The sequence below is a fragment of the Morus notabilis genome, unplaced genomic scaffold (assembly GCF_000414095.1).
Source record: "Morus notabilis unplaced genomic scaffold, ASM41409v2 Scaffold256, whole genome shotgun sequence".
NCBI classification, from domain to species: domain Eukaryota; kingdom Viridiplantae; phylum Streptophyta; class Magnoliopsida; order Rosales; family Moraceae; genus Morus; species Morus notabilis.
In genome coordinates this window covers 716,403-735,813 of record NW_010367627.1, presented here as the reverse complement: position 1 = coordinate 735,813, position 19,411 = coordinate 716,403, and the positions used below count along the sequence as shown (strand labels likewise).

The 19,411-nt window shown below is 35.9% G+C and overlaps 1 protein-coding gene across 6 annotated transcripts; it reads left to right on the top strand.

Annotated features, from left to right (window-relative positions):
• Nucleotides 1-311: 311 nt before the first annotated feature.
• On the top strand, nt 312-18,350 carry LOC21404206 (histone-lysine N-methyltransferase ATXR7). Of its 6 annotated transcripts, none has more exons than XM_024175452.1 (19): nt 312-407; nt 513-646; nt 1,069-1,573; nt 1,685-1,801; nt 2,256-2,579; nt 2,662-2,973; nt 3,312-4,028; nt 4,114-4,564; nt 4,658-4,786; nt 4,922-5,346; nt 5,451-5,573; nt 5,708-5,788; nt 6,115-6,168; nt 6,263-6,414; nt 6,566-6,689; nt 13,423-13,507; nt 13,710-14,416; nt 15,127-15,194; nt 17,824-18,350. In XM_024175452.1, the coding sequence occupies exons 2-15, from the start codon at nt 516-518 to the stop codon at nt 6,585-6,587; spliced, it is 3,543 nt and encodes a 1,180-aa protein (XP_024031220.1). In that variant the 5' UTR covers nt 312-407; nt 513-515; the 3' UTR covers nt 6,588-6,689; nt 13,423-13,507; nt 13,710-14,416; nt 15,127-15,194; nt 17,824-18,350. The 6 variants fall into 6 exon arrangements, with proteins under 6 accessions (XP_024031220.1, XP_024031221.1, XP_024031222.1 ...); XM_024175453.1 differs by having other exon boundaries at nt 13,710-14,974; XM_024175454.1 differs by adding an exon at nt 6,889-6,921 and having other exon boundaries at nt 13,710-15,194.
• The last annotated feature ends 1,061 nt before the right edge of the window (nt 18,351-19,411 follow it).

The following is a 19,411-nucleotide window of genomic DNA, read 5'->3' as shown; positions in this document are numbered from 1 at the left end:
ATCTATTTATTTGTAATGTAATTTAAAAAACTAAATACTGATTTGTAATTGACATGCTTAGGAGAAATATTTTATTATTAATGTTAATTTCTATGTTATTACATATTTTTAAAAATATAAAATTAAACACAGTTTTAATTTTTTTTATATTGAAAATAATTTTTAAATAAAATTATTAAATATATTTTTTAAAATAATTTATGTTTAAGATTGAAAATGTTTTAATTTTTATTTTGATATAAAAAGTAAAATTATTTTAGAATGACCTAGCTTTCTCCGATCCAAAGCTTTCTCCGATCCAATATAAAAAAACTTGCGTAGTTGTTTGGTTCACCCCACAAACAAACAAACAAACAAAAATCCGATACGAAAACGATTCTCCAAAAATCTCTGATTCAAGTTACCAGGTAGAAATCCTAACCCTAATATAATCCCCATTTATATAACATACTATTAAGAAAGTCGGATTCTCAATTGATGAATTTATTTGGAAAAACTGAAAAATTGTCCAGGTCATGGTTTCGTGTTCAGCAGATCTGAAGATTTTGGTATCAAGAAAGAGACTGAAGGTTTTGGATTTACATTATCCGGATTCGCATTATAGTGCCGACGATTCCCCATCTTCTTCCTGCTCTTTTCATGCCCGGTAATGTATTATTGATATTTATATTACATGCCAAATAATTAATCTTTCAAATAAACCAAAACGAAAATTATTATTCGTTGCTTATCTTGTAGTTCTGGGTGCACGATAACTGGTTTTGTTTGTTTCTGATTTTGATTTTGTGTGATGAAGAGAAGGAGGAAGAGGAAGTGGGTCTTATCAAGTAATTTCTTATTCGTTGCCGTCTGTTTCTTTTTTATCTAAAGGAAAAGTGAAAGTAATTTATGTATATGAAACAAAGAGAAAAAATCATATGAAACTGAGTTTTATTTCCTCTTATTCTGTCTTGGAACGGAAGTGAATCCTTGTAAATTTCTTTCTTTTTTCTTTAAAGCCAAAAAGAAAAAAGAGAAGCAATTTATTCGTTAATCGTTACGTTCTGTTTCTGAAATTGATGTTTCTAGATGCCCAGAAAGCGGGTTTGTTTCTTCTCGTCGCGGCGGCGAGTGCGACTTTGATGACGGCGAGATGGATGAGATGAGCTGCCAATCAAATGGCGAGAGCAGTGATCTCGAGCATTCCTCGTATGGCGTCGGCGGTGGTATTTGTGTTGGTGGTGCTGATAAGAAGAATTATCCCCCCACTGCTCCTGCTGCTTCCATGGCACTGGCAAGCGGATGGATGTATGTTAACGACTGCGGCCAGATGTGCGGCCCATACATTCAAGAGCAGCTCTATGAGGGTTTATCTACTGGTTTTTTGCCAGAAGATCTTCCTGTATACCCTCTCCTCAATGGCAAAATAGCCAATTCCGTGCCCTTGAAATACTTCAAGCACTTTCCCGACCAGGTCGCCACTGGTTTTGCGTATCTCAATGCAAATCCGCTTGCTTATCAATCGGCTTCCTATGCAAATGTGCCCATATCGAGTCCTGCGCCCTCCCACTCCCTAAAACCCTATGCATCACAGGTGACTTACTTCAGGGGAAAAAAAAAAGAGTAACAGAACCTGAAACTAAATGTAATTTTATTTATTGCTAGTGTTCTGAGGTCACACGTATCGTTCTGTTGTATTTTTCAGTCAAGTAAAGAAGCTTGTTGGTTGTATGAAGATCATGAACGTAAAAAACATGGCCCACATTCCCTTCAAGAACTGTTTTCATGGCATCAATATGGTTATCTCCGTGATTCGATTATGGTAAGTTGTCAAATCATCACGTTAATATGAAATTGTGATATCTGGTGCATGGCTTCTTCTTCTTGTTTTACGCAAAACTACTTAAATAGTTTGTTGGGTCAACAAGAACTCTACACTAATATCCTGTGAGCAGCGAAATACACTTTTCTCTGGCACGTTTCTATTAGCAATATTAACACATTGCGCTTCTTTTTCTAATAACCTCTTGGCAGAAAAAAGTTGTTACTAGCATGGTGAAAAGTCAACAGGTTATATTTACTGAGTTGATTTCCTTTTATTCTTGGAGGTGAATGCTTGCATAAGTTTTGCATGCTACATACATCGTCACCATATTTCAGCTATGACTTCCCTATGCTTTTACTGATTTCTTTCTTCGGTTTGTCTTACTCATTAGGAAATTGTGTTGGGACGTATTTATGTTGTTTCTGATTGTTTTAAATTTTTAAATACACAGATATACCATACTGAAAATACTTGTACGCCATTTACGTTGCTATCTCTTCTAAATGCATGGAAACCTGATGCATCTGACACTGCCACAACAACACCTGATGCTGCAACTAACGAGACGGGCTCTTCCCCAAGCTTATCCGAAATGTCCGAAGAAGTTTCTTGTCAACTGCACTTTGGAATTATGAAAGCAGCTCGTAGGATCGTGTTGGATGAAATCATTAGCAACGTTATAGCTGAATTTGCTGCCATGAAGAAATCTTGGAGAGAGGTTAAGCATGAACCAATCAATCAGGCCGCAGAGACTTGCTCCTTGGATCAGAGAATGGTAATGTGTACAAATTCCTAATAGGAAATTACTAGTGTTTGTTTAGCTTCTCTATCTTAGGAAATATTTGCTGTTTTGGCAGTTGGAATTCGCTGGAGTGAAGAAACGTACTGCACCATTGTGTGAGACCACCACCCCTAGCCCTGCTGCTGACAATAAGGCAATTATTATTAAGTCTGTGGGGAGCATCGAGAATTTTTGGGGGTCACATGCAGTTGTTAGCAAAGTGCTTTTCGATTATTGCATGGAAGTTATGTGGAATGCTGTCTTTTATGATACTCTGGCTGAGTATTCATCAGCTTGGAGGAAGAGAAAACTTTGGTCTGGCATTCCAATTTCTCGGAAACCTGTTGGTAATTATGCTAAGATGGCTGAGAAACTACCTGGTGAAGATGTAAGTTACTTGAATAGTTCAGCCCAGTAGGGTGGCAATTTTCATATATTCTAATTTTGCGTGTTCAACCAAAATACAGATGCATAATGTTAGGAAAAAACAATTTTACCGCAAATAAGATGAAAAGTACAAGATTAGTGACCTAACATATAGCAAAGTACATAAAAATAAATTAAATAAACTAACACGTAGATTGTTTGTATATGTTATGACAATACCTATCTGAATGACATGCTCATTACTCAATTACACGGGTCAACACAAACATGGCCCAAATTGCCATCCCTGTTTATTTTGCTGCAGTTGTTGATGTTAGAGTCTTTCTTTGGTTGTTACAGTTACAAAGGCAAGAATCTTCTTCTCACGATGAAAGCATTTGTGGTTTTAGACGGTTGGGAATTGAATCAGATGATCATGCCCACAAGCTCTCTATTTTGACTTCTCCAGCATTTTTGGAATTGAAGTCATCTAAACAAACGAGCCCAACACACACACGTTATTTATACAATGACATGGATTCCATTGCAAAAGATGTAGAAAATGAGCTCCACTTATCTGCAATGGCATCTCTTACTGAGTATGTTAAATCTTTAGTTGAGGAGGAAGTAAGGAAATTTGTTGACTCATCTAAAGATGACAGATCTGCTCAGATAATTCTGTCGGGCACTTCTCACTCTTTGGCTCAGGTAGCAAAACCTTTCCACGAGCCTGTATCTGGAAATCGCATGTTGGAGTTGTTCTCAAGTGTATTTAAGGAACAATGCTTACATGCCGGTAATCCAGTGGCTGAACAAGAAAGTAACGAGCCGCCTCCCCCTGGCTGTGAAGACAACATTAGATCTTTTGCTTCATCACATCAGGACAAATTTCGAACTTTGAGATCTAATAAATGTGTTCCTAAGATGGGGGAATATGTTGCCATAGCAATGTGCCGGCAAAAGTTGCATGAGGATGTTCTTAGAGAATTGAAAATGTCATTTATTGGCTATGCTCTGCAGAAGTTTCTTCAGACATGGCGCTCTTCAAAAAAGCACTGCAAGCTTCTTGATTATGAGGTACTTTGCTTCCTTCTCTCCATCCCATCTTTGCATTGGAGCATTTCAAAGTGACTGATTTTGGTTAATACGTGTACTCTTGTAGGAAGGAGCACAAAATGCAAACAGAAAACTTCCTGGGGGCAGTTCACTACTACTAGACAAAATTGGGGAAGAACTGGAATGTTGTCCCAAATCTACCTCAGATAAATCTTCAACTGCAGTTGGTAAATACACCTACCACCGCAAGAAATCCCAAAAGAAGTCTGGATCTATTTCTAAGCTTGATACTACAGTTGGTGGCGGATTACTCGATCATTTAGCAGAAGAGTCAAAGAAAGAACATGTTTCCGGAGACGTTATTGTGGCTGCAAAGGCTCAAGTTGCTGCCACAAGTTCCAAAAAGATTGGGCTGAAAAAGGGTCAAAATGAGTCCTCTGCAAAGGATAAATCTTTGCAAGTAGTTTCTAAAGTAAAACGTAATTTGTCCAGTGACCGCTTAAAAACAAAGAATTCTAGCAGTAGGAAAGCGATGGTCTCTTCTAGAGCTCAGAAGAGTATGTAATCTTACATTATCATGTCTTTTGGTAGTTACATAGTTCGCCTTCATGAATTCCATATAATAACATCAGCCTTTGACTGTTATTCAGGTGGCAAGTTAGCTGAAGGTGCTAATAAACCTAGCAGAACACAGGTTTTGGCTCCCTCAAGTAAACGTGATGGTGTTCACAAAGTTGAAAACGATAATGACCATGATGTTAAAATTCAGGAAGATCTCCGTAAGTTCCTTCTAATTCCTTGAATTTTTGTTTTTCATTTTAGATCTTGTTTGACATTTATTTTCTCTTAAAACTAATCTGCTTTTCCATGATTTAATTACTCTATCTTAATTATTGATTATCATCTCTATTCAGCAACTAAGGCATCTAAGCTAAAGAGAGAACGTCCAATGGATAGTATGCCACCATCACATTCCAAAAAAGTTCTGAAAGTTGCAAATGGGGATGCCAAACAAGCACTGTCCAAGCAGGCTGTTGTGAAAAAGACCAAGTCCAGGAAATCCAAGATAGTGAAAAATGCTTACCCTAGATCTGATGGGTGTGCTCGGGCCTCAATTAATGGATGGGAATGGCATAGGTGGTCAGTCAGTGCAAGTCCGGCAGAAAGGGCCCACGTTAGGGGAATTAAATATATTGATACTAAGCGGTCAAGTTCTGATGTTAATAAGTCGCCTTTATCGAATGGAAAAGCTCTTTCTGCAAGAACTAATAGGGCAAAACTGCGCAATCTTGTCGCTGCTGCAGAGGGTGCGGACCTTTTGAAAGCCACCCAATTGAAGGTGATGAAAGGGATATATATATATATATATATATATATATTGTGTGTGTGTGTGCGCGCGCGCACTGTGTTTGATCATTATAACGTGTGTTATGTTTCATGTAGGCAAGGAAAAAACAATTGCGTTTCCAAAGGAGCAAAATACATGATTGGGGACTTGTTGCCCTCGAACCAATTGAGGCCGAAGACTTTGTTATTGAATATGTCGGAGAGTTGATTCGTCCCCGGGTTAGTCTTTTACTTGTTATGTTCATGTGCTAGTTTCCGAAGTTAATGTTGCTTGTGGTCTCCTTCTCTCATCTTTTCTCCATATGAAAGATGCTATTCTTCTGCTTTCAGCTAAACTTATTATGATCTCACAGATATCTGACATACGTGAACGGCATTACGAGAAGATGGGAATTGGCAGCAGCTATCTTTTTAGACTCGATGATGGTTATGTGGTCAGTGAAGTAACAAATGAAAGCTCTCCCTTTTCTTTTTCCCTTCTATTTCATCACCTATAAGATCTTTTGGTCTTTTTTGAATTGGCTATAGGTGATATTCTTCTTGCTCTATTTTCAGAACAAATTTCAAGCGAAATGATCAATAAATTTTCTTGACTACTATGTGGCATGTGGCAGTTCCCCGGCTTTGTTCTGATTTTTGAAAAATTTAGAAAAAATTATTGAAACTCTCATTCGTATTAAGTTTTTTTTTTTTTCCCTTCTTTTTTTGTGTGCGCGCACATGTGTATGTTTTTAATGCTTTATTACTGAAATATATGTAGGTTGATGCAACAAAGCGGGGTGGCATTGCACGATTTGTAAACCATTCTTGTGAGGTAGTGACATTAATTAATGATGCGAATGTTGAAGTAAAAGTTATTTGTTAGATTTCTTGGTCAGGATAATGGAAAGTGTTTAATTCTTTTTCAGCCCAACTGCTACACCAAAGTTATAAGCGTTGAGGGTGAAAAGAAAATTTTCATTTATGCAAAACGACATATAGCTGCTGGAGAAGAAATCACTTACAACTACAAGTTTCCTTTGGAGGAGAAAAAGATACCCTGCAATTGTGGATCTAAAAGGTAATATTGATACCTTACATGATCCTGCGTATTTTAGACTTAACATGGCTGATGCTTCAGGTGTTGCTTTGCGAGATGTCAAAGAGAGCAATCCTGGATTTCATCTAAAAGTGGCTTTTAAACTAATTTTCTGATCTCTTCTTTTGTTCAGGTGCCGTGGATCATTGAATTAGAAAGTGACTTGAGTTGCTCTGCTAGTTACTTTACATAAATGGTCGTTGGATTCTTAGTCTCTTATCTCTTGACATTGAGTTCAAATTCCATATGTTTAAGAGGTACGAAAAGCAGCTTTATTATGTACTTTGCAGGTTGTTTTAGTTTTCCGCAATAAATATGGGGAATTTAGAATAAGTGGAAAAATATTATATCTGAATATACATGTATACATGCATTTTCTATTTTAAAGCTTTGGATCCGTTTTTATATATACTTATGGCATCTGGAGCTTACTCGTTTTTGTCATTGTCCGTATAGGTATTCTGATGCCCTCTAATGCTATGATGTTGTGTAAGTCCTTGGATGGTTGTGATCTTAAATAGGGCCAAGTTGAACTTCTGGAGGAAAAAAAAAGATGGGGGGGGGGGGGGGGGGGGGGGTGTGATCTTATAAACTTATGAAAAAGATATGATTCAGAGAAGATTCATTAAGAACAAGAATTAAAATTTTTCAATATTATACAGAAGGTTGTTCAAAGAAGTAACCTTTCTTCAGATATAATATATATGATATGTATATATATGAAACAAGAGAAACAGAGAGAAGAATAATTCTTGCTTAATAATTCTCATTAAGCTTGTCAGAATATATACACTTAGTAAGCCATTGGTCACGGCAATTAAGAGAGAAAGTTAAGGAAAGAATCCCTAAATTATGCTAGACAATCCTACAATATCTTCCTAATTTATACTTTCCTATTTTGACTAAATCATACAATAAACAGAAAGAATAAATATTTACACATAATTGACAAAATCTCCAACACTCCCCCTCAAGCTTAGGAATAGATATTTCTCATTCCAAGCTTGTAGAGAAAACTTTCCTGACTAGGCTTTGGTAGACTCTTGGTTAGGATATCTGCTTCTTGTGCATGGGTTGAGATGTAGGACAACTCAATACCTCCTTCTTCAATTTCGTTCTTGATGAAGCTTTGATCAATCCTGACATGTTTCATCCGATCATGTTGAATCGGATTGTTCACAATGCTAATTGCAGATTTGCTATCACTATATACCTTGGTGGGAGAGCAAACTGTGATTTGCAAGTCTTGCATTAATCTTTCCAGCCATATAACCTCACAAATTCCCTGTGCGATTGCCCGAAATTCTGCCTCAGCACTACTCCTTGCCACAACCGTTTGTTTCTTACTTCTCCATGTAACCAAATTACCCCATAGCTTGGTGCAATATCCCGAAGTTGACTTACAATCTTCACTTCCAGCCCAGTCCGCATCAACATACCCTTCGATATTTCTGTTCTCATTTTTCAGAAACATCAATCCTCTTCCTGGAGTACCCTTGAGATATCTCAAGATATGGTTCACAGCCTCTAGGTGTCTCTGAGTAGGTGAGTGCATGTACTGGCTTACTACACTTACAGCGTGAGCAATGTCAGGCCGTGTGAGAGACAAATAGATCAACCTACCAACCAGCCGTTGATATCTTCCTATATCCACAGAAGGCACATCATCTTTAATCTTGCTCTTCCAATTTTTTTCAAGTGGAGTTCCCACCGGTTTGCACCCCAGTTTCCCGGTTTCTTCTAGTAGGTCAAGAGTGTATTTCCTTTGAGAAATGAAGATACCCTCTTTACTTCTAGCAACTTCCATACCGAGAAAGTACTTCAGGGGTCCCAAGTCTTTAACTTCAAACTCTTCCTTCAATTGGTTCTTGAGGTTGTGAATCTCAACAGTATCATCACCTGTGAGTATGATATCATCAACATACACAATAAGAATGGCCCTTTTTTCACCTTCTCCTCTTTTAATGAAGATAGTGTGATCAGCCTTCCCTTGAGTATATCCCAGTCGAGTGAGAGAAGAACTGAACCTGGTAAACCATGCACGTGGAGATTGTTTCAAACCATACAATGACTTCTTCAGTTTGCAAACTTTTCCTTGTTCCTCTTCTGACTCGAATCCAGGTGGGATCTTCATATACACTTCTTCATCAAGATTGCCATTCAAAAAAGCGTTCTTCACATCAAGTTGGTGTAGTTCCCAGTCCAGATTGGCTGCAAGAGACAAAAGAACCCGGATAGAGTTGAGTTTGGCCACAGGAGCAAACGTTTCTTCATAATCAATCCCATACGTTTGTGTGAAGCCTTGAGCTACTAATCGAGCCTTATACCTCTCTACTTCTCCATTTGCTTTATATTTCACTGTGAAGACCCATTTGCTTCCAACTACTTTCATATCCTTTGGTAAGTCAACTACTTCCCAAGTCCCATTATTGTGCAATGCTCTCATTTCCTCCTGCACGGCTTTCTCCCACTTTGGATCTTTAATGGCTTCATGGATATTTTTGGGAATTCTCTCATTATCGATCTTCGCTGTAAAAGCCTTAAATCCAGAAGACAACTTTGTGCAGGTTAGAAAATTGTAGATAGGGTGCTTTGTGCATGTTCTTACCCCTTTCCGTATTGCAATTGGCACGTTCAAGTCACTGCTTTCACACGGATCCGATTCTTGGTTCAATGATTGGACTTGTTGAGAAGCTTTTGGCCTTCTAGAATAAACCTGAAATGGTCTCTCAGAGATGGGTTGCTGCACCATTTCTTGATCATGACTCGAACTAGGATTAGGGACAGGAATTGGACTCGAGTTTTCTGGTGGTGTACTAGAGGCTGAACTAGAGGCCTCTTGTAACACATCTTGTAATATTGGAAGAGATACAGTGGGATCCCAATGCTCGTTTTCATTGGCATTCTCCCCCTGGAAACGAGTGGTGGGATAGAATGGTTGATCCTCAAAGAAAGTTACATCACACGAGACAAAAAATTTCTTGAGAAAGGGAGAATAACATTTGTAGCCTTTTTGGGTTGGAGAATATCCGACAAAGACACATTTAAAAGCCCTGGGATCAAGCTTACTCCTATTTGGTTGTTTGTTATGGACAAATACAGTGCATCCGAACACTCTTGGGGACAAAGAATTGAAAAGATTCACATTTGGAAAATGATCAAGAAGGACACTTAGAGGAGTTCGGAATTGAAGTGTTTTGAAGGTAGTCGAGATTAATCAAATATGTGGAAGTGAGGATTGCCTCCCCCCAGTAGGAATTCGGGACTAAACTAGTAAACATGATCGATCGAGCAACCTCCAACAAGTGACGATTCTTTCTTTCCGCAACCCCATTTTGTTTAGGTGTATCAACACATGAACTCTGATGATATATCCCATTATCCCCCAAATATTGGCCAAACTCATTTGAAAAATACTCCCCCCCATTATCTGTTCGAAGAACTTGGATATTGGATTGGAAAACATTTTGGACAAACTTTTGGAACTGTTTAAACCAGTAAAATGCCTCAGATTTATCTTTCATCAAGTATATCCAACAAACCCTAGTATGATCATCTATGAAAGTGATAAACCACTGGGTTTTAGTTAAATTAACTGTCCTAGACGGACCCCAGATATCACTATGAATCAACTGAAATGGTCTAGAGGGTTTGTATGTATGAGGTGAATATTTTACTCTGGTTGTTTGGCAAGGACACACTGTTCACAATGAAACAAAACTTTCTCTTTATTGATAAAAAGATTTGGATACAAGACTTTCATATAAGAAAAACTTGGATGTCCTAAGCGTTGATGCCATAACATAATATCAGAATTAGACATAACTGACATGGACATTTTATTTTGTGACTCGGCTCTACTGGAATTCCTGGCTCCTAAGAGGTAGTATAGGCCATCTTTCTTCTCAGCAATGCCAATCATCTTCCCCGAAGAACGGTCCTGAAATTCACAGTGAGAGGAGAAAAAAGTCACAACACAATTAAGATCGTTTGTTAATTTACTAACTGACAAAAGATTATATGTCAATTTGGGCACATGTAAAACCGATTTCAATGTCATATTCGGTAAACAAACCAAGCCCCTTCCAACCGCAGGTGACATTTTTCCATCAGCAACCCAGACATTAATTAGATTATTGCATCTGTCATATTGCTCAAAAAACTCCATTGACCCGGTCATATGGTCAGAAGCCCCTGTATCCACAATCCAACAGTCTGCTTGCAGGGATTTTGACAGGAATGCTTGACTCATTATACCTGTTTGTGCCATAGCTGCAGTGGGAGGTTTTGAAGTCTGATTTGCGGATCCTGTTGAAACCTGAGTTTGGTTGAGAAGCTGCCGTAGCATCTCCACTTGCTCTGTTGAGAGATTAAAACCAGCAGCCCTGTCCGATTCTGTCTCCTCCCTGCGGGTTGATTTCGACTCCACTATGTGGGCTGAACTTGATTGCCCACGTTGCTTCCTTGGTTTCCAATCTGGTGGCTTGCCATGTAAATCCCAGCAAGTTTCACGAGTGTGATAGGGCTTGTTACAATAATCACACCAGACCTTGTCCTTTGATTGAGAGCCACGGCTGCCATCTTGTTTGTATTGAAACCCACGACTGCCATCTTGTTTGTTTGCCACAAGTGCAGACCCTCGTGTTTCCAAGGAAGGTATGTCACGACTAGAGAGATTCATCATCACTCGTTTCCTGCTTTCTTCTCTCCTGACTTCAGCAAACGATTCTCGGAGAGTTGGAAATGGTTTCATCCCAAGTAGCCGTCCACGTACTTCATCTAAATCTGGATTCAAGCCCTGCAAAAAATCAAAGGTACATTTTTTTGTATTTTTCTGCGCCAGTAGCACACAGCCATCCAATCTCATAAAAGAGATCCATTTCTTGCCATAATTCTAAGAGAGAATTATAATACTCAGTGACAGTAAGACTCCCCTGTATGGTGTTGCGGATTTTTGACCTAATCTCGAAACATTGAGACGTGTTTTCAAGATCGGAATAGATTTCTTGGACTGCCTCCCAAATCTCCTTCGCTGTCTTGTAAAACAGATAAGTTCTTCCAATCTTTGGCTCCATAGAATTAATAAGCCATGCCATGACGATCGAATTTTCTGCCTCCCAAGTGCGGTAGTTTGGTGCTGTGTCCGGTGGTGCTGTGATTGCTCCTGTCAAGTATCCAACCTTCCCTCTTCCTCTGACAACAAGAATGACGGACTGAAACCATTCTCGGAAATTCAGCCCATTAAGCTTGTGCTGTGTGATTTGCAGCGAGTGGCTGTCCAGCGAGTGTGTAGATGAGGCTCCGGATATAGATCCTAGAGATGCTTGATCAATTGCTGTTGAAGACTCCTCTGAGGGCGTATTCGGCTGTTCTTCAGACTTTTTTTTTCTGTTTTCTTGACTAGTCACCAGTTTCGGTGGCTCTGATACCATGAAACAAGAGAAATAGAGAGAAGAATAATTCTTGCTTAATAATTCTCATTAACCTTGTCAGAATATATACACTTAGTAAGCCATTGGTCACGGCAATTAAGAGAGAAAGTTAAGGAAAGAATCCCTAAATTATGCTAGACAATCCTACAATATCTTCCTAATTTATACTTTCCTATTTTGACTAAATCATACAATAAACAGAAAGAATAAATATTTACACATAATTGACAAAATCTCCAACAATATATATATATATATATATATATATATATTATATCAGAATAATCTCGGAAAAAAAGTTCACTGGCAGCCCTAATCGGAATTGCCTAACTAACAATGATCTGAATGTATATCTTTTAGAAACCTAACTATAAGATGGTGTCAGAGGAGGAAAGCTTAGTTATTACATTTGACTAAAAAATGAAAATAAAGAATATTTCTGTTATCTTACTACTGGCAATAGTTAGAAAATAGTAATTCTTTAATCGTCTCGATTACTGTACCTTGTTTATGTTATCCTTGTTCTTCCTTTTTGCTTACCTATGCTAAATTCTTTGGACACGTCAATAGGATCTCATAGGGTAGATATTTTGAAATTGAAGATTCATACCATTACATGTATGAGCTGAAAAAGTTAAGAATGGAGAATAACTTTCTTGAGTTTTCCATGTGTTGCCTGCTTTCTTCAATGTGCGAGATATCCGTGGTAAATACTTTAATTGAAGGTTGATAAATGTGGTCACAACTTTTTATAAGAGACCATTGTATTTATAAGAACAGAAGATACAAAAGACAGAAGAAGAACAAGAAGTCCTATAGAACATGTTGAACCTTTATTTTTTTTTTTTTTTTTTTTTCTTGTACTTAATTTGGAAGAATCCCATGTGGTTCTCTGTGGATTGAGAGAAATAAACGGATTTTTTATTATACTAAGGAAGATAGTGTGGATGTTTGGGAAAGTATTAAACTTTGGGTAGCATTATATATATAAACTTAGGGGATGAGATTTGTTTTTGTAGGGTCTTGTAAGTTTTTGGAAGATAGGCTGACATTTTGTTTCCTTTGTTTTGCGTTTATGAGGACTCCCTTGTCCTCTTCATGTTTACCCATGTTTTTTGAAATTAATGAAGCTCTTTGTTTATTATATAAAATAAGTTTAATATGAATAAAATGATCCATATTACAATATGGCTACTATAATTTTTCATTTCATCGCTTGCAAACAGAACAAAGTATGTGTGTATGCATATTCTTATTTGTTAGATTTATTGGCTTTTTATATGGTTGGTACTTTGGTTACAGTTTAGATGCAACTTGTATGACATTTCCTGTTAAAGGCTCATGGCATTGTTAGAAAGTAGTCTTGCTTGGAGAGATTTTTCCTTTTGCATGGCATAGTATAAAAGGGGCAGAAACTATATCAATTTGATATCTGCCCATCTAGAAGTTAGAAATGGCGGGAAAAAGGATATTCTATTTTTGTTTTATTATAACTTCTAAAGTTGAATGCCTATTTGGGTTTTTGCGCGTCCATCTCACCCCATAAATTGGATTCTAGTAGTTGAAGGATGCTACAGAAGTCTGGAAACTGCAAATGTGTTGTCGTTGACTAATTTTGCCCACCTATATCTCAACAACCAAAGGTGCCAACTTTTCCCTTTATGAATCTCATGTTATTGCACCAAGTTTGTATTTTTGTTGTCTATCGGAGCTAAACTGGGGTTAGGATTTTTTGTATCTGAAACTTTAGTTGCGTGATTGATGTTAAGTTCCATATTGGGTTAGGATTTTTTGTATCTGAAACTTCAGTTGCGTGATTGATGTTAAGTTATATATCCGTTCCAGGTTTGTGGGGTCACAGTTGACATCAGAAGCTGGACAATCCGATCATGGTGACGGGTTTATCATTTGGATTTTTGCCCTTCGTGTCAAAGATGAATTACTGACCCATGTGCATTCTTATAGTTTCTGTGTTGCAGATGAGTTTCTCCTCTTAGAATCTGTAAATCAGTTTTGTAGTCATTTTTCTTGCTTACGTTACACTTTTGGAATACATGATTTTAACAATTTTTGTTTGTAAAAATTGGTTGCTTCTACTAATGTGGACACACCTATACGTCTGTTGAACATGTTCTGAATGGGGGAGGGAAAAAAGGGCAATCTTAACATATGGCCCCTTCTAATCTGAAGACACTTTTCTTTTATGGGCTTTTGGGGCATCTAACCAACCATGTGAAAATGTGCATCATGTTATTGTACCTTGTTTGTCTTTCCACTGTAGACACTGTGGTGTGAAATTATTCCAAGAACTTTAGGCTTGAATTGGTAGGAGGGAAAAGTGGAAAAATAATAGAATTGAAAAATGGAAAGAGGAAATAGGAGAGGGAGATTAATGGATGGATTTCAAGGCTTATTGTTTTTTGGCAGGAGAGATGAAAGGAGGGAATAGAGTTGACGAGGGATTCAAAATCCTCCATGGAACTCGAATCTTGATCCTTCTAAAGTTGGAGGGATTAGATGAGGAAATTCATACCAAACACGATAAAAGAAAGGTCCTCTCTTTCACTTAATTTTCTCACTCAGGTTGTATGCACTTTTTTCCTCATTTTTTCCCTCTTTCCAAACGAAGCCTTAGATAAGCAAGTTGGGCAGTATATATATATGTATATATATGGTAATGATCATGACATCTGGAATGATGGGTTTGCTTCAAATTACTGTCGTGTTGTGATGATTCATAGAAGGTAACTGCCTTTCGGGCAATGTGCTTTAATTCATGAAATTTCGTTTGAAACGATTGTTTTTTGTCACCTTTACGTGCCAATAACTAAATCCCATCAATGAATTTTGGGATACATGCCTTTTGAAACCAAAATGGTTGTTTTGATAAAATGTGATGATAATTGTTTGTTTGAAACCCCTGAACATGGGATCAGTAATTTGTTGGTCAACAGTCAAACGACAGCAATGAGGGGGAGAGGAAGTTGGATGCGTTTCATTAGGAGAGTATTAGAACAGGAACTTGAACAGCATTTTTTCAGACATGCAAATGCAATTGCTCAAAGGGATCTAAAAACGACAATTGACATTGCTCAAAGGAGAAACTTGTTGTATGGTCCTACTTGATTAGAATCGAATGTTCCGCGTCACTGGCAATTACACCACAAGTGTCAAATATATGTGCTTTAGTTTTTCCCTTCATTTTATATCATTCTTATAATTTTTCATTTTTTATAATTTTTTTTTTTTTTATTGTTTGCAGGAGGAGAAGCACTAAGCTAAATAAATCATGTATTAGGTGCTGAGGTGTTGTTCCATTTATGCCCTCTGGTATGCGTCTCTAAATTTCTCTTTACTTTTTACAAATATTTGCAATCATGGCTTTTACACGTGGGAGGAGTGATCATTTGAATTCAAAGGGAGAAAAATACCATATAAGTATCCCCTGTTTTAAGTTAAATTCTACTTTTCTCTATGCGAAAAAAAAAAAAAAATACGGTGTAATTTACAAAGTGTCAAATTTTTATCCGATATATTTTCCAAAAGAAGAAAAAAATCGATCCCATATTTGAACTATTCTGCTCAAAACTTTGTTTTAGAAATTATATTAATACTAACCTTTTTGGTCAACAATGTATTAAACGGGGATAACAACAAGCATGTAACTGCAAACAAATAAACCATGTTTGTGCTAGATAATCAAAAAGACAAGCCAAGGGGGGAAAAAAAAAAAAAAAAAAACAGAGAGAGAGAGAGAAGTAAGAGAAAACCTTGAATTATTTTCCAAATCACATGCAAAGCTTTCTTCACATCATACGATAAATATATCATACGTAGCTCCCCTATATGCAAAGCTCTTATAGAATATTAGATAAGTATATGTCGCAAAATAAATTTAAAAAAAATATTAAAGATGTCAAGTGTTGTTTGGTAAAGAGTTTAGTGCACTTGCACACGGTTTTATTTGGATAATTGGATGCATGGCCACGAGGGTACTTTTGGTATTTTCGTGTATTTTACCAAGTCTGTTCGGGTCAATGGGATAAACTTTGATGTTTGGCAAATTACAATGAAAAACGCAGAACGGAAAGTGGATTTAACAAACGGAGACATTCTAGTTTTTTTTTTTTTCCTCCAGAGACAGAAATAGGCCCAAAATTATATTTTCAATAATATTATATTTATAACTTACACTTAAGGCGCGTTTACCAAACTGTAAAAGAATATTGATAAAAGAATGTAATGGGAAACGTAACGAGATGGAAAGAAAAGTAAAGTAATAAGGTTAAGAGTCATTTATTTCTTTTCAAGTGTTTACTTGACAATTAGATGTGTAATGAAAAATAATTTCATTCCTTTTTTATGTTTATTAAAATTAGAAATAGTAATGTCATGAATGTAATCACTAAAATGTCATTTTATACAATTTGATAATCATTAACTATATAGTAATTCATTAAGAGTAGATAATTAAATTTAGCATTTATTCTCTTTGATTTCTATTCTCTTTGATAAGAAATCAATACTAAAGAGGGTGTAAGATTTGACATTCTCTTGCCTCATTTCTTATATTGTGTGAGGCCTATTAAATTTCTATTACTAATTTTATAAATAAACACATTATTAGATGGAAAGAAATCATTCGTCACTTTTTTTTCCCTTTGATGCAAAGTAAACATGTTTTTAGAGTATATGGGTATGGATTTTTTGTATTCTTTACACTTGATTAATATCCTTTTAACTAATATAGTTATTTGATTAAAACGAGTGCTAATTAAAAATAAAGAGTAAAAATTTAGACTCGTATATTTTAAGAAGTATTTGTCTTCTTTTCCTATTTTAAACTTTGAATCCGGTTTTTTTGAAATCTATATCTCAAAATTGGAGAAATCGCTAGGCTAAGCCAGCAATTAATTTACCGATAATTTTGAGTTATTTGACTGTAGAATGAACAGATTATTATTATTATTATTAAAGCGACGAAAAAGTTCATTGTTGCATTTCCATGCATTTACGCGGCTGGTGCATTGGGATGAATATGAATGCTACCAAATGGGACTTGAATTTTGCGGCCTTGTGACCAGTCGAGTTGGACCATTTTAAAATATTGGCTCTAAAAAATATTGCACACAAAACCAAATAAAATAAACAAAATAAATCCATTGAAACCATTCATTGTGGCAAAGACGAAAATGTCGTCAGGGTTGTTGAGGTTTTGATGAAATGTTGATGTCGACAGATATTTGAGAAAAAAAATTGATACATCAGGAAAATCTCAGCAGTTTTTGTTAAAATTATACAAAATGTTAAAACAATCAATATTATTTAATTTGAACTAATTTAATAAGAAAAATAATATGTTTTCTATTGGAATATGAGAGTTATGTCGAATAGTATAGTAAGAAATTATCATAAATATATATGGATTATGATTTAAATATAATTTTACATACTCATTATAAATAAGGAACAACAATTCAACCTACTATATAGAAATTAACTACTAAACATAATATAGTACACACAAAATTAAAGTGCTTTCAATGCTAAAACGAGTTTCTAGCAGGTTGGAAAACATTAGGTAGGTTCTGGTCTTGATTTAAATAATAAATTTGTCAAAATATAACCCTTGAATAATTTTAGATGTAGTAGTTGATGTGCTACATGTATGCTTCTTGATCTCTTCCCATTGTTAATCCATAAATTGGATATTGTTAGTTTATCAAGCTTGATGGCTTTAGGGATGTGTAATGACATTTCAACACTACACCATCTTGGTATTGTATTCAATTTTATTTATTTCTTCATTCAATTTGAAGTGGAATCCTTCTTATTCTATTTCTTTCTATAGTTTTTTCCCTTTTGTTTTGCTAAGAATAAGAAAGCATTCTCAAAATACTTCAATTGGTACATGCAAGAAATAGGTTAATTCAGCAGTTTTTTATTCAATTTCTCGTAGGAGTCAAATTCTCATCGGTACGAGCCAAGAGAATGGACCCCTGGCCTATGATTTTCATATAAAGGACACGACGAGCATAAATACCCTCTTTAACTTCTATTATGATGGATTGAATGTCTTTCATAAATAATCGGAAGAAGATGCGATCATGAACCAGAATAAGACAAAAGTATGTCGAAGTTGACTGTCATTTCATCAAAATAACAAGCAAGAAGTAGAATTGTAGAGAGTGATCTGTATGCCACTCATTCCATCTAACAAGCAGCTAATCGGCAGAAATTCTTAATTGTTACCAGACGGATTTCCTATGTAGAGACAAAGTTCTGGGATGTTGACAAAGCAAGTTGGGGTTGGTTGATAAATTTGGTACCAATATTTTTAAGGTGACCCATAGTTATGAAGTTAAGTACTATCTAGCCCAATTCGAAGTACTTGTTAAGCCCCAAAAAAATAAATAAAATAAACAAAAAACCCTAGTGGCTTTAGGTCTCAGTCTCACCAGTCCGTCTCAACTCTTACGTACTCGTGGCACAAGTATGTAACGTGTAAACCATGTGATAACTAGTAACATTTTTTTATTAGTAATGTGAATGGATGAATCGAATAGTATTATGGCATGTTCACATATTAGGAGTAAACATGCCATTAGCGTGTCATAGTTCTTATGTTAGCACTGTCCAATTAATGCAAAAAGGATGGCCTTTGATTTTATTATCAAGTACAAACATTATATATATATATATATATATTAGTATGAAGATAATCTTTATAAATATATTTTGAAAGTGTATGTAGGGATTTTTATTCTTTACTCTTGATTCATGATTTTTTTAGTCAAATAATTATATTAATAAAATGGTATTTATTAAGAATAAAAAATAAAAGTTTAAGTTGATGCACTCTGTAATTTTGAATAGCGGGGCAAGTATTGAAATGGGTTCAGAGGACAACTCGAAATAAATGCAAAATCCCCAACTCTTAAAACCTAATCAACTTATTGTCAAACAACAATCCCAATATGAATACATACCAAAATTCCAACACGAGAATTCTTGACAATCGTATATTACATCCAATTACCCTCGTCATTCTTGACAGTCATGTTTATTATTGTTCAGAGCCGTACTGGTTGGATTTTCCTAAATTCCACAATCAAATATTCCTGTTTTGCTGTTGAATTTGTTTAATTCTTGTGCTACTGAATAAAATTTCAGGTTTATTGTAATTCTGTGATTTAGTCTTTTATATTTATACCCCTTATAAATAAAAATGTTCCCAACGAACCAGGAATAAAGAGGAAAGCTAATTTTTTTTTTTTTGCAGTGATTGATTGAAATTTAAGGATTATGGGTCTGAAATATAAACTGTGGATTTTGTTGCGTTAACGGATAGTTAGGGAAGAAGAATAGTTTTAATTCAACTAATAAGACTTTCTTCCATCGCATTCGCGCCTACTTAACCTGCAGCTTCTATGCTTTCTTAATTATAATTATAATTACAATATTAAAAGAGTAATAATATTGTTATTTATGGGATGTTTAGTATGCAGTAATCAGTATGAGTTATATTACAGAAAAAAATAATTGAG

Coding starts and splice junctions, on each gene's coding strand:
- LOC21404206 (XM_024175451.1), top strand. CDS start 516: ATGGTTTCGTGTTCAGCAGATCTGAAGATTTTGGTATCAAGAAAGAGA. Junction 647..1,068: donor TCCTGCTCTTTTCATGCCCG/GTAATGTATTAT, acceptor TGATGTTTCTAG/ATGCCCAGAAAGCGGGTTTG. Junction 5,347..5,450: donor TGAAAGCCACCCAATTGAAG/GTGATGAAAGGG, acceptor TGTTTCATGTAG/GCAAGGAAAAAACAATTGCG.